The sequence below is a fragment of the Nannospalax galili genome, unplaced genomic scaffold (genome assembly GCF_000622305.1).
Source record: "Nannospalax galili isolate Female #2095 unplaced genomic scaffold, S.galili_v1.0 scaffold485, whole genome shotgun sequence".
Lineage (NCBI taxonomy): Eukaryota > Metazoa > Chordata > Mammalia > Rodentia > Spalacidae > Nannospalax > Nannospalax galili.
This window is the reverse complement of record NW_008354534.1, coordinates 3,878,311-3,893,668: the sequence shown is the minus strand read 5'-3', so window position 1 is coordinate 3,893,668 and position 15,358 is coordinate 3,878,311. Positions and strand designations below refer to the sequence as shown.

Here is a 15,358-nt window from a genome sequence, read left to right as displayed (position 1 = left end):
TGAACCAGTTTGCAGCCCCACCAGCAGTGGATGAGTGTTCCCCTTTCCCCACATCCTCTCCAACATTTGGTATCATTTGTTTTCTTGATCTTAGCCAGTCTGACTGGGGTAAGGTGAAATCTTAAAGTGGTTTTAATTTGCATTTCCCTGATTATTAGTGATGTTGAACATCTTTTAAGATGTTTCATAGCTATCTTTACTTCTTCTTTTGAAAACTTTCTGTTCAGTTCCTTAGCCCATCTTTCAATTGGGTTGCTTCTTGTCTTGGTTCTCTGTTTTTTAAGTTCGTTATATATTCTGGTAATTAAACCTCTATCAGATGTGTCACTGTTGAAGATTTTCTCCCATTCTGTGGATTTTCTGTTTGTTTCCTTGGTTGTCTCCTTTGATGTACTGTTTAGGTCTTTTTGAGACAGGGTCTCCCTGTAACCCCAGCTAGCCTGGACCTCTCTATGTAGACTGAGCTGGCTTTGAACTCACAGAAATCCGAGCGGGAGGGATCAAAGGTGTATGCCACCATGCCGGGCAAGCCCTACTAATTTTAAATTGAGATAATTGTGGAAAGCTTTTCTTTGATAAATCAAAATTATTGTTTTGCTTTTTCATTGAGTTCTAAATTTAAGTTGAACATTATCATTATCAGAAGTCAGTGTCTTGTGTCTTCCTTGATTGCTTTTCACCTTATGTTTTTGAGACCTGGTCTCTCATTGAACCTGATGGTCACTTATTTGGTTAAGGTTGCTGGCTAGAAATTCCCAGAGATCCTTCTATTTCTGCCTCCCCAGTGCTGGGATTACAGATGAATGCCACTATGCCCATCCTTTGAATGGTGGGTCCTGGGGATCCAAACACAGGTTCCCATGTTCTTGGGACAAGCATTTACCAATTGAACCATACCCAATTAGTTTTTAAAGAAATGACATCTAGAGGCAATGATATTGGGGTAAAATGAGTGAATACTTTGTCCCAGGACTTCACAGAGCTGTGACAGGTGATGTGCTCTGCATATCTCTAACAGGTTTCCTCAGACTTACCTGACCCTGCTGCCTCCCTGCCACAAAGCTGTGGGGGCACTACGGGTTACTCTCTATTGTGTCTTATTTCCTTGTCTCTAAGGAAGTATCTAAAGTATGTGCTTCCAGAGTCTGTTTATTTGTGAAACAGTCAAGACGTGTTTGAAAAATCACAACAAAGTATTTAAAAATACCAGTCATTAGTAGTAACTGTAATGTGTTCAGGTAATGGCAGTGTACAGTGATCCTCTGCCTTCCAGAACTCTGTGCTTTACGATGTTACGTGTCATCATTGAAACTTTTGGTCTTTATTCTAGACCATGGTTTAGCATTGTTGAGCATATGCATTTGGGTCTGTTTTCAAAGAGAATACTAATATACACTTGTAGCCACAGCAGGATTGAGACTTACATGAATTTTCAATCATATATTGTAGCCTCAAGGATTCTTTTTGCAATAAAAGAAAACATTTCTCCCTGGATTCTTGGAGTTAGGGGATGTGATGGCGATGAGGAACCAGGCAGCCTTTTTGTTTGATTTTTAGACTCAGTTTTGTTATTTTCTGGCTTGACTTTGAATATCTTGGACACAACCCAAACTCCCACTACATCTCTGTACTTTGTATCTGTCCTCTGCTGTAGATTCCAATTGTGTATACCCATTTATGTTTATCTGTGTTCTTGATTTTAGAAATATTTTTTGTTACCCTTAAAGTGAATTCCTTATATAGAAACAAAAGTATAAACAAAGATAGAATAAATATATACTTGCAGAGTATCCATTTGTTCCATTTGTTTTATTTTTTATTATCCCTTTTTCATTTTTACTTTGAGAAGCCTATGGCTAAAGGAAAAACAAATTTATAAAGAAAAAGAAAAATGTGGCTAATTTAAGAAAATTATTGAAATAAGAAGTATTTTGTTTCATTGTTTGTCAAGCTTTCAACTCAGATGGATTTAGGTCTAGAAGTTTTGCTCTGGTAATGAATTTTCTATTTTGACCCATTCTGGTTTTTCCTTAATTGTGTGAGCATCGGATGAAAAGGTTCTTTCTAATCCATTTAGAAATTGTTAGCTATGATCATTTCTAGCTAGAGCCTCAGGGGCAGTCTTGGAGCAAAATTGCAGGCTTGTAATGAAGTGAATTCCTCTCTTGCCTACATGATTGAGACCTGAAATTCTACCAGACAGATTAAAAAGTTAAGGTCAAAGATATGAGAACTGAAAATATACTGCTGTGTGCACATATGTCCTTAATGACAGAAAGGTGGTCATAGTTCTGAAATCTTGAGATTTTTATATAAGAGAAAAAGCAAGGGCACTGACTCTTATGTCCACAATTAACTTACAGCTAAACTTTTATAAAGATTGTACTTAGCTTGGGCAAACTCTTTTTGTTCTTATTGTCATTGTTTTGCATCAGGGTCTCCCTTTAGCCCCAGCTTGCCTGCAACTTGCTATGTAGACCAGGCTGGCCTTCATCTCACAGAGATTTGCCTGCCTCTGCCTCCTAAGTGCTGGTATGAAAGTTGTGTGGCACCATGCCTGGCCTGTATGAACTCTTAATGATTCTACTTAGCTACTCATGAGTCTCATCAATGCCAATTTGTGTATCAACAGAGGGAATCTGTATAGTTGATCAGCATTTTTTATGTGTATGTGTGTGGGTACAAGTGTGTGGGCACATGAGAGTGCACATGTGCATGCTTGGATGTAGTGGCCAGAGGACGACCTCAGGTGGTGTCCTTTAGGTGTCATCCAGCTTGTTTTTCAGAACAGGATCTCTCACTGGCCTGGGGCTCACCAAGTAGAATAAGCTGGCTAGTCAGCGAGCTGCACAGTGAGCCACTGTCTCCATGTCCCCACCATCATGCCTAGTCGTGTGGACTTAGAGGGTCAAACTCATGTCTTTGTGCTTATAAGACAAGTGCTTTATGGACTGGGCTATGTCCTCAGCATGTAGTTTTTAATTTTTTTTGGTATATTTTAGGGTAACTATATAATCTTAAGTCTGCATGGGAATCACTAAAAACATTAATCATAATTGTATAATTTCCCAGATTCTTAACAGCCTTGAGCATGTCTCAGTTTTATAGTCAGGAAAATGTGTTGATTAAAATGACTCTCACTTTAGAAGATTATTATGAACTTGAGAGGTTTTGTTCATACTCTTAATCACTGCATTGCTGCTTCTCCTCCGCCTCTTCTTTTTTGTAACTCAGCCCTGAAACGAGTCACTTTGTACCTCCCCTTGTATTTTTCTCCTAGAGCTTCCTTATCAAACCATAGACTGAATGCATCTCTCAACCCTCACCAGAGAAGGTTCTTCTGGCAGCGAACAATGATTAACATGGAGACCTCTCCCCCAAATGGTCAGCTTGCAAAGAATAAGAGACTGCAGAGTGCTCAGCCTTAAATGGGGCACCTGTATCACACTCCGTCCTCCCAAGGCTCAGAGATAATTGCAGGGATGGGGGGGAGATTGTAAGAGCCAGAGATGGTTGATGACCATAAGGAAACTGTGTTGTCTGGACACCACACAGTAGCTACACATGTGAACCCACAATGCTTATGACAACATGCATAGACCTGTGGAAACCCAAGACAGAGTGGGGCCCTGCATGGATGGGGGAGGAGAGCAGGAAGCCCTAGCCCTAGCTGTGGATCTGTTGGCAGCTGAGAGCTACTGGGAGAGGGAGAGTCGGTTTTCCTTATTGGTGTGAATAGGTTGGCCATACGCCAGGAGACAGACCCTCACCCAAGAGCACGTGGGAAACAGATTAGATTTGGTAGGCCTTTTAAAATGAATTTAAAGCATATTGCTTTTATTATTGGAAAAACACAATACTTACTACTTTTAAAGAAAAATAAAGCTACAAGATGTGGGTTTTCATTAGAGTTTTGAAAATTTCAGTCTTTTCATTTTACCTTCATGGATTTTCCCGAGAATTAAGGGGCATGCCTACCGTATCGGGAGTACTTGGTTCTGGCCACATTCTAGAGCCCGGTGGTGCTTGAGCCTCTTCTGCTTCCTTCTGTGTTCATCATTACATCGCTGATTATAATAATAATTGCTATTATACTGCCACATGAGGTAGCCCTGGACATGTGGTATAGAAGAGCAAAATAGACAGTAGCCACAGAGAGGGCATGCAAATTTGGCGTAGCATTTAAAAAACTGAATTAGTAACAGAAGAGCCATGTGTTGTGTTTACTTTTAGAATTAGTCTTTCAGGTTCTTAAAAAAGTAAGTTAATTAGAGGAGACTTATTAGCTAATTTTCGTTAATATTCGACATCAAATTTGACCCAGGCACCTTGTTTGTTTGTAATATAATGGCAGGTAGATGGTGGCAGTAGGAGGCCTAAAGCAGACTTTGGCTGCTTTGTGTCTCCTTCTGGAAGCTAGGGCAGTGGATTTTTGCTGTTTGTCGGACTCCCCTGTAAGAGTCCTGTCGTCTATACTTTCTAAAGCATCCTTTCTTGTTCTGCACTCTCGTGTATACAGTCTGTCACTGTGTGTTTTTTCTCAATTAATCCCACATCTGAATGTAATATTTCTAGTTTTGGGGGTCTGTAAATCAATAGGTCAGAGATGGCTTGTGAGGTAGTCATGTTTTTTGTCACGTAGGGACCTGACTGCTCGCCAAATAAATCATGATGTTGTGATATATTATTTCCAGTTGTTATAAATTTTCAATATTTAGCGTATCAGTCATACTAAGTCAGGATTCAGTTATTTAATTTCACTTATGCCTGTATTTCAGATGCGAATCCTCCTCTCCATTAGTAGGTTTGAATTTCCTGCCTTCTTAGAGTCAAATTCCAAACATGCCTTGTAAAAGCAGCCACAGAGTATACACACAAACATGAACAAACTGCATTTGTGCTTATAAGTGGACTACAAAGAAATGTACCCTGGTTAACTGTATCCCAAATTACAACAAATTTGATCACTTACAATATTTTTTTTTCCAATCACTGTTGTTTGGAATTTGGTTTGGGGACATTAGTGGAACACGTGTGGTTTACTCTCTGTATTGTGTGGACACATGATGGTCATTGAGCGTTCAGACAGCCACCTTACAAATGAGCCTCAGAAATGAAAACATACACCTCAAATCCGAGGCTAGTTCTGCAGTTAATGTATCACTTCACTCTTTCTTAAATTTTGTTTTGACAATGATGAAAAAACAACAAGAACAAATTTCTTTTTCTGTCTTTCTTACCGACAGGACACAAAAATCGCTTCATTGGAGCGAAACATACGGGATCTTGAGGATGAGATCCAGATGTTGAAGGCCAATGGTGTGCTCAACACTGAGGACCGTGAGGAAGAGATCAAACAGATTGAGGTGTACAAGAGTCACTCCAAGTTTATGAAGACCAAGGTATGGCTCAGAGTTACAGCCTTGTCTATTCTCAGTGTGACTAGAAAGCTATGGTGTACGTATATCCTTTTCTAAAGACTGGCATAATCTGCTTTATGTATAAGAAGGAAGAGTGTGGGAAATTTTAAATTCAGAGATAAAGGTTTTAAAGGGGATCAGAGGAAAATGTTGGTGGGATTTCTACTCTGTGAAATTCAAGGATGGTCCCTCTATCCTAGGGATTAATATGTAGTTTACTCTTTTCTCTTCCACATTTTTAGTGGAAGTTTTAATTTAAAAATGTTTTTATATTTGCTAGTTTTAATTTAAAAATATTTCTGTTGATTCTTTGAGAATTTCCTATCGTGTATTTTGATCATATTTAGACTCTCTCCCTGCTGCCCTCCAACTTAATGTCCTCTATTTTTTTTTTTTTTAAGGCCTACAGAGTTAATTTGTGTTCCTCAAATGCCCTCCACGTGTGAGCATTCCCTGGAGCCTGGTCAGCTTACTTGGTGTCCTGTCCCTAAAACTGACTCTTCCTTTCCCAGCAGCTATCAAATGCCAGTAGATCCTCAGCTAGCACTGGGCCTTCTTGCCCACCTCCCCCTGTGCTGGGCTTTGTCTTGTGCATGCTGTTTTAAGCTGCTATGCAGCTCAGTTTCTTGCCCATCCCTAAGCCATGTTTTTCTCCAGAAGGTGCTGTTCGTACAAGTCAATTTAGCACATTTCAATGATATTAATTTTGGTTTTAGCATAAGACAAAAAATTTTAAGCTTCAATGCTTCCATTTCGTCACATTAGCCAACCTTTCTAAGTCTTGTTTCTTCAGCTGTGAAACAAGGAGAAAAGCAGCCTGTCACTGGGCCGCTTTGATAATTCGAAGCTTATCAGATTAAAGCAGGTAGTCAGCTCTTGTCTGATCTCTGCAAGCGCTCAAAAAGCATCAGGCATTATTGTTATTATTATTAGTTGCTGTTCAGTATTTTGAAAACGTTATTAGAGTACTGTGCTCCGTTAGTTTATGCCACTCTTGCTTTTGTTTCTTAAAATTAAACTTTGCTCTCTCGGTGGATGGAGTACCTGAAATTATTTTTACATGTGCATAACTACTAAATTTATGAGTGCTCAAAACTAGGTCTTTTGAGACTCTGAGATGCTTTTATCTATTCCTCTGTTTAAATAATTTTGCTTTTGAAACAAATCATTAATTTAATTTTTTTTCTTTTTCTACTACTTTGAAGTCTTTTAAAAATACTCGTTGCTCCCGTGTTAGAGAAAGCAGCAGGGGAGGGGAGAACAAAGGCTCTCACTTCTGAACACACGCGTAGTCTTTCTAGAGCTTACAGATTATATGGAAGAAATAATATCTAGCCTTTCTTTTCCCACATATGTATGTGTGTATGTGCATGTGTGTTTCTGCAAGGTAAAATAAAATACTATGTATGCTTATTCTGAAAACTTTCCAATACAAGCATTAAAATTACACTTGAAAATGGGGATCAAAGATTGGTGGTATCAGAAGTGGAATGCCCAGTGCTCTGAATGTAGCCGCTTCCTTCCAGGGATTGCCAATACAAATGGCCTCCGTGTCACGTCTGCCTTCTTTTTTCTTTATTTTTCTTGCAGTCCTTTCTCAGAGCTGAGCTGTAGTATGACAAGCATAGTTCTAGGGTGACCTGTAGACAGTGCCCAAGCCACTATGGGTTGGAAAAGCAGAGGTAGAGCTATGAGTGAGTTCAGGCAGTTGGGGGATAGTACTGTTTTTGATTAAGCTTGTCTTGCCTCTGTCATTTAACAGTGGGAGATTGATTGAGTGTTCAAGCAACTTCCACAGCTGAGAATGCCATGAAATCGGCAAACCTTACCCTGCATCAGGGACTCTGTCCAGGTGACTAAAGCATTTACATGGTCTTCAGCAAGCAAGTCATGATGGCTGCTAGCCACATTTGTCGGAGAGACCATCATCCTCGCGTTCCACTTAACGTTTATGGCTAGCTACTTTTAAGGGTTCCAGAAACAGTTTGAACCAAAGAATGCTTGAGGAGGCCTTGAGGTGGAGTGAGGTGGGAAGAAGGCAGACGGAAGACTTGAGCGACTCAGGTCCATCTCTAGTTTTCCCTTTGCTAGCTGGGAGACCCCGGGGGAGTGGCTGAAGTCACCCACCCACATGACATAAAATGGGGTAACACTACCAGACTTAGAGAGGGACTCACAAGGATTAGACAAGGGTTAAAAAGGGTCATGCAGTTCAAGGGCCTGGCTCAAAAAAGCGACTAATAATTGTGAACATTATTCTTGAAGAAGTATGACCATATATAATAATGATGATGGACTAATGTTATAGTTAAACTGACCAAGGTGAAAATGTTTTTCTAAAACATAAACAACATGAAGATGTTTCTTGTAGACTAATAAACATTAGCAAACATTAGCTAAAATCTACTAGTAAGAGTCAGTTTTTATATTTTCTCAGTTGAAAGTGTGTTCTTATTGGATTGAACCATAATATTTATTGCTCATTTTATTGATTTTTCTTAATTCTCTTGCTGTGAGATGTGAGCAGGATTCTCTTTCTAAGGCTGTCTGTAATAATGATTACAACAGTTGAAGCCTGTGGGTTGGAGGGAAATATTTTAAATAGCTGTGTAGACGGCTGTGTGCCCCTATTTTGATCCTGGGGAAGTGGTTGGAACTGGAGGGCCTCTAGAAAGCTCTGTGATTAAACTGAGTGGCAGTGAAGATATAAATTGTTTTTGTAAATATTATATCCCATGATATTTTGGGGGAGGGTAGAAGATGAGCTGTTGAACATAAAAGAACTCAGTAGTTAAGAGCACTGGCTGCTTCTGGAGAGGACCCAGGCTCAGTTCCCAGCATCTATGTGGTGCCTAAAAATCATCCACAGCTTGAGTTCCAAAGGATCCTACACCCTCTTCTGACCTCTGTGGGTATTGCATGACATAGGTGCACTTACATATATGTAAGCAAAACGCTTGTATGCATACATACATATATACATACATACATACATACATACATACGTAACCTAAGAAGCAGAGTTTCAGAATTTCAGGCTGTGTGTGAAGGCTAGAGTATCAGATATAGCTAGCTAGCCTGGAAATCTCTGCATCTGGCAAGTTCTTTGGCATGTGAACATCGATCCTGAGAACCAGGGCTCTTTGAAAGACCTCCTGTTCTGTGCAACAAAGTCTTGTTGGAGATTCCAGCTCCTACCCTTCCTCCAAAGACTTTGAGGACTCACTCAGAGTATGAGAACTGAATCTAAGAGGCTGTGGAAAGCACAGGTTACTTTCAGAAGCCTCATTAAACCTCTGAGAATGGAACATACCATATAAATAATTGCTTTTCCAAAAAAATGATGGCAACCCCATGTTATACAAGGCTCTGCTCATAGCCTAACACAGTCTTCATTCACGGACTTGGGTATTCTACACTAGCCATTCTTCTGTTTTCAGCATTTGCCAGAGAAGCCACTCTGCTGTTTTAGATCTCTCCCTTTATTTGAATTTGTAGCACGTTTTCTTATAAACCCCTAATGGCTTAGAAACCTCATAAGCCAAACTGTCTGATAATAAGCATATCACTTTCTCGACATGGGGGCCGCATCTGCAGTGAAAAAGAAGCAGAGTGGGTTTTTCAGGGTGCTGGCTGTGTCACAGACATAAATGGGAGAATGATTGTCAGACAGGATGAAGTGTGCCTGATGTCCACATGAACTTCATATGAAGCAGGTGACGTAATTCCGACGGGCTTTTCTTCTGGCTATCACAGAGAGGCCTTCCCTGGCCTCCGTTCCCGTGCATGTTTGATTGCATCACTTTCCATTTTTATTGGCTTTATGACTCTAAAAGAAGAAAAAGCCATATTTTTTTGAAAATATTTTTTTTTACCATATAACTGTATTCCCTTCAGAAAAGCCTTTTCCAGTTATTGTCTGCATAAATATTTATTTAAAATTTACCTCATGGTAGTGATAGTCTGAAAGCTATTTGAAGTGACTGCCTAGTTAATATTTATAGACTGAAATAGCTTTATCACCATCAGCCCGTTTTTATTGAATTAGGTGTCTGTAGAGCCTGCCCTGCCCTTCCTTCCATTAACTCCATTCTGCAGATTAAGATGATTTCATACACCTTTCTTTCTCCATATGCTGCCTCACACCAGCCTTCTAGTTTGGTATTTGTAGTAGTTTATACAGATTGGGTTTTGGACTGTCAGCATGGTCTGTTCTTACACAATCAGAGCTGCTGGCTGTTTGAGCTTTCATTTCAGAGGAATCACTTTCATACGTGAGTCAGCTATACTCTGCAAAGTACCACACAACTGCCTATGATTCGGGGTCCACAGTCCTGATCCTACTGATTACAATAGAGCTTAATATCCTTTATCATTTTAGGAAATCCTAATTCTGACCAGCTCTCTTTTTATTCATATTCCATTCTTGTTAGTACCAGGGAGAGGGAACTTCTCTCTCTCTCACTCTCTCTCTCTCTCTCTCTCTCTCTCTCTCTCTCTCTCTCTCATATTAAACTTGTTTTAATGGGTCTCAAAATTCTGTGACAGATTTTTTTGGTCAAGTTTTTTCCATTAAAAAGTACTGATTTTAAAAACTAATAGCTTAAAACTGCCACCCACACACACACCAAAAAAAAGGTCCACAAAACATTCTCCTTTCCTTCTGAAGATTTTATGATACATTGCTATCATTAACCAGTCTTTTACTATTAAACTTAAATGGCCAATTGAGACAAACAATTCTGAGACCGTTCTTCTACCACTGATTAAGACTGGGGTGGCAGGTATTAGGGATAATATTCATTTAGCCGTCTGAGCTTTCTGGGCAGACTTGGCAACCTGGTCAGCTCCAACAGCCTTCTTGTCCATGGCTTTGATGACACCCACAGCAACTGTCTGCCTCATGTCACGAACAGCGAAACAACCCAGAGGAGAATAATCAGAGAAGCTCTCAACACACATAGGCTTGCCCGGAACCATGTCAACAATGGCTTCATCACCAGATTGACACAGTAGCATTTGTGGCAATTTTTGGATGGAGTGGTGACAACATGCTGGAGCCAAGTGCCAATATGCCTTGGTTCAAGGGGCGGAAGGTCACTTGTAAGGATGGCAGTGCCAGTGGAACCACACTGCTGGAAGCTTTGGACTGCATTCTACCACCAACTCGTCCAACTCACAAGCCTCTACAACTGCCCCTCCAGGAGTCTACAAAATTGGTGGTATTTGTACTGTCCCTGAGGACAGAGTGGAGACCGGTGTCCTCAAACCTGGCATGGTGGTTACCTTTGCTCCAGTCAACATCATAACTGAAGTTAAATCTGTTGAAATGTACCATGAGGCTTTGAGTGAAGCTCTTCCTGGGAACAGCGTAAGCTTCAGTGTAAAGAATGTGTCTGTCAAAGATGTTCAACGTGGTAATGTTGCTGGTGACAGCAAAAGTGACCCACCAATGGAAGCAGCTGGCTTCACTGCTCAGGTAATTATCCTGAACCATCCAGGCCAAATTAGTGCTGGCTGTGCCCCTGTGCTGGGTTGTCACACAGCTCACATAACTTGCAAGTCCGCTGAACTTAAAGAAAAGATTGATTGCTGTTCTGGTAAGAAGCTGGAAGATGGTCCTAAATTCTTGAAATCTGGGAGAGGGAACTTTTTACTTCTGTTCCACACAGATATGAGTGTGAACTCAGGGTTCACTCAATGCTAAGGTAGTACTGTGCGCCCTGCATTGCTCTCACCTGTGCATTGCTCACTGGGCTCACGGGCACATGGAAAGGAGCTGAGATTCTCCCAGGAGCCTGTAAGCAGACCCAGAGTCCTTCTCAAGACTATTTTCTGTTCAGCTCCCTATCAATCCTTTAGATTTGGTGAGCTGAATGAAGCCTGTTTGCTCCCTGATGTCCTATGACTTCTTGCTAGTGAGATTTCATGTCTGAGTTTTCCATTCATATCTATTCTTGTGGTTTCTCTTCTGGTTGCTGTGATAAAATCCCCTGCCAAAGGCAACTTTGGGGAGAAAGGGCTTATCTGGCACCCAATTTCAGGTTCCAGTCCACCACTGCAAGGAAGTCAAAGGTAGTTAGTCACATCCTCAGTCAAGAGCAGAAAGAGAAGGAATGTGTTCATGCTTGGACTCAGCTGGCTTTCCCCACTCTCACACAGTTCAGAGGCCCCTTCCTAGGCAGTGATGCCACCCACAGTGGAAGAGTCTTCCCACATCAGTTAACCCAATTAAGAAAATCCCTCTCAGGTCTGCCCACAAGACGACCCGATCTACACTATTCCTCATTGAGATTCCCTTCAGAGGTGATTGTACTTTGAGACAAGTTGACAAAACTAATGATTCACATTGACCTTCTAAGAGATGCAACCTGAACCCTTCTGAAGAGAGGTATCACTTTCTGTGGTGCATAGCACTCTGTTCATGCCCAGCAGTTCTAGCAATAACTTAGGTATTGTTTATGTCAATGTTTGATGCTGAAAACAACAAATTGCTAAACGAAATGTATTTACTAAACATTAAAAACTGTGTAAGGGCTCTTGAGAAATCTCAAGGGTCAAAAATAAGCCATTGGAACTTGTGTTGTAATAGAGCACAGGTTATTTATTCACGTTGTCATTTATCAGATGAATAGACTCAAGCTTCCGTTTCCATAGTCTCAAGGACGCTGGAGAAAAGAGACAGGTGGGGCTGATTCAAGTGAGGTATCTCACAGAAACCCTATTGCCAGCATCACACAAAGTCAGGATTCCAGATCGTTACATTCAAGCACGAGTAAACTAAGCGTGAGCTCCTACTCCACTCTCCCCAGTTCTATGAAAAAAACTATCTCTTTCAAAATTTTGAGCCAAGAGAAGTCTGAACAAGTTCTGAGACTACATAACCATAGCTGGATCAAGTGTATCTGGATGTGCTGTGTGAGATGATCCAGAATTTTCAAATGGGGGGTATAGCTTAAAGGGTCCTAGGTTGGCAGAGGCAAATGGTCTGAATGATCACATGACAGACATCGGTCTCATGTATATCACCAGATAAAAGTAAAAAATGTGACTATACCAAAATAAACACAGTCTGCAAGAAAAACTATAGGAAAGACAATAGGACCAGAAGTTAGAGGCTTCCGAAATTACAGTTACAAGACAAAGAACTAAATATGGATTAAGTATATTTAATGGTTAAATAAACAGAAGAAGTGGCTAAAAATATGAAGAACAAGCAGGAGACTATAAAAATATCAAGCAGTTTTAAAGATAACCAAATAAAATAGCTAGAAATGGGAGAATATAAAAACAGAAATTTCAAAGCTTAGCTGGTAGTTTAACATTGGAACAGCCACAGCAGAAGAGTTAATAAACAAGGAAACAGAGTGGATGAAATAAAAGAGAAAAGAAAGACGAAGAGGAACATAGAGGACAGAAAAGGTCTCCGTGGATGTAATCACAGCTCCTGAGGGAGAGGGAGGCAAAGAGGGGCGGAGTCAACTATGCAGAAGAAGCCATGTTGGACGAGATAAAGGCTGCAGATTTTCCAAAACTGATGATACCTATAGATCTGGGAAGACCAGGCTACCAGGAGCAGGGTGCATACAGAGAAACCTGTGTATCTGTATCAAGGTGGAAGAGCAGAATCTCAGAGGTGAAGAAAAAGTCCCTAAAAAGAGCACCTAGAACACTTGTCCAGAATGCTATATGGATGGCCACGAAGTCTGGGAAAACATATAAAGAAATATATACTCTTTACCATTAGTCATTCAGGTTACAATGGGGTACTACAATTAAAAAGGTGATAACAAGGGTTAGTGAGTTTGTGAAGAATTCAGAACTTAAAAAAACTATTTTGTTGAGAATTTCATACATGCATATAAGGTGTTTTGATCAAATCCATGCCCACTCCCTCCTCTCCAACTCCTCCCATATCTCCCCATGACTTTTCTCTCATAACTTTATGTATTCTTTCTTCTTTTTTTTTTAATGGGGCTTTTTGTAGGGATTAGATAAAAGCTCCTAAATATTTTAGACATTTTTGGCGTTTGGAATGGAGTAGGTTGCTAAGAGGCCCAAGGATGTTGTGACTTTTAGCCAAGAAACTGGCTACTTTTCTTTGGGGTCTTTTTACCCTAACTGCCTACCCAATTCCTACCTCCTATTCTTATCACACCATCCTCTGAAGAGGTTACCCAACTTGTGCATAGGGACTTGGGATGCAGATCACTCTGGCTTCTTCCATGCTGAACAGAGACACAGGGTGAGGCAATTGGAGTACCCCTTCAGTGGGTCTATTCTTAAAAGACCCCCAAAATTACATAACTCTTATCTCTAGGGGGAAAAGAAAGTCCTTGACTGGTGAATAGGAAATGTGAAGGAGAAGTAAGGCAGGAGTAATTCGCATTACAAGTTCTAGACAGGGAGCTAGTAAAAAGTCAGAACAGGGAAATTTCCAAAAGTTCATATGAGAGTCCACTAGAATTTCTTGACAAGGGCTTCCAAAAGCATCCCTCTATTGGGATAAACCCCTGTCAGATGTGTTGCTGGTGAAGATTTTCTCCCATTCTGTGGGTTTGCTCTTTACTTCTTTGGTTGCTTCTTTTGATGTACAGAAGCATTTTAGTTTAATGTGGTCCCATTTGTTGATTCTTGACCTTGTTTCCTGGGCAACTGATGTCCGGTTTACAAAATCCTTTCCTATTCCTATGTCTTGTAGGTTGTTGCCCATGTTTTCTTCTAACAGTTTCAGAGTTTCAGGCTTTACATTGAGGTCTTTGATCCATTTGGAGTTGACTTTTGTGCAGGGTGAAAGATAGGGGTTTAGTTTCATTCTTCTACAGGTGGAGATCCAGTTTTGCCAGCACCATTTGCTGAACATGCTGTCTTTCCTCCAGTTAATGTTCTTGGCCCCTTTGTCAAATATCAGGTGGCTGAAATTGCATGTACTCATATTTGGGTCTTCAATTTTGTTCCATTGATCCATGGGTCTACTTTGTACTAGTATCATGTTGTTTTTAGGACTATATCTCTGTAGTACAGTTTAATATCTGGTATAGTAATCCCACAGCATTGCACTTAGTGCTCAGGGTTGTTTTGGCTATCCAAGGTCTTTTGTGCATCCATGTGAATCTTAGGATGGTTTTTCCAATTCTGTGAAAAATGTCATGGGGATTTTGATTGGCATTGCATTGAAGACCCAAATATGTCTTGGTAGGATGGTCATTTTCACAATATTAATTCTTCCAATCCATGAGCATGGGAGGTCCTTCCATCCTCTGATGTCTTCCTCAATTTCTTTCTTTAAAGAGTTAAAATTTTCTTTGTAGAGCTCTTTAATGTCTTTGATCAGGTTTATTCCAAGGTATTTTATTTTTTTTGTGGCTATTGTGAATGGGAGGGTTTCCCTGTGCTCTTTCTCTGACTGCTTGTCATTGGTATATAGAAAGGCTATAGACTTTTGTAGGTTAATTTTGTAACCTGCCACTTTACTGAATGTGTTAATAATTTCTAGGAGTTTGAGCGTGGAATTTTTGGCGTCCCTTAGATATATTATCATATCATCTGCAAAAAGGGATAATTTGAGCTCTTCTTTTCCAATTGTTACTCCTTTAATTTCCTGCTCTTGTCTTATTGCTCTTGCAAGAGTTTCAAGTACTATGTTAAAGAGAAGTGGGGATAGTGGGCAGCCTTGTCTGGTTCCTGATTTCAATGGGAATGCTTCCAGTTTTTCTCCATTTAGAATGATATTGGCTGTGAGTTTGTTATATATGGCACTAATTATGTTGAGGTATGTTCCCTCAAGTCCAATTCTCTCTAGAACTTTAAACATAAAAGCATGTTGAATTTTGTCAAAGGCCTTCTCTGCATCTATTGAAATGACCATGTGGTTCTTGTCATTGAGCCCATTTATGTGATTTATGACATTTATTGACTTACGTATATTGAACCATCCC

At 40.2% G+C, this 15,358-nt stretch overlaps 1 protein-coding gene across 17 annotated transcripts in view; it reads left to right on the top strand.

Moving 5' to 3' along the window:
- Positions 1 to 15,358, top strand: part of Erc2 (ELKS/RAB6-interacting/CAST family member 2) — a 1,070,830-nt gene that overhangs the window by 391,013 nt on the left and 664,459 nt on the right. For all 17 annotated transcript variants that reach the window (XR_001872873.2, XR_003846883.1, XR_003846882.1 and 14 more), the window contains exon 5: positions 5,247 to 5,402. Coding sequence is in view for 14 of the 17 variants with exons in the window: in XM_008851846.3 (XP_008850068.1) it covers positions 5,247 to 5,402 (156 nt within the window). In the remaining 3 variants the exon portion in view is untranslated. The remainder of the gene's footprint in view (positions 1 to 5,246; positions 5,403 to 15,358) is intronic.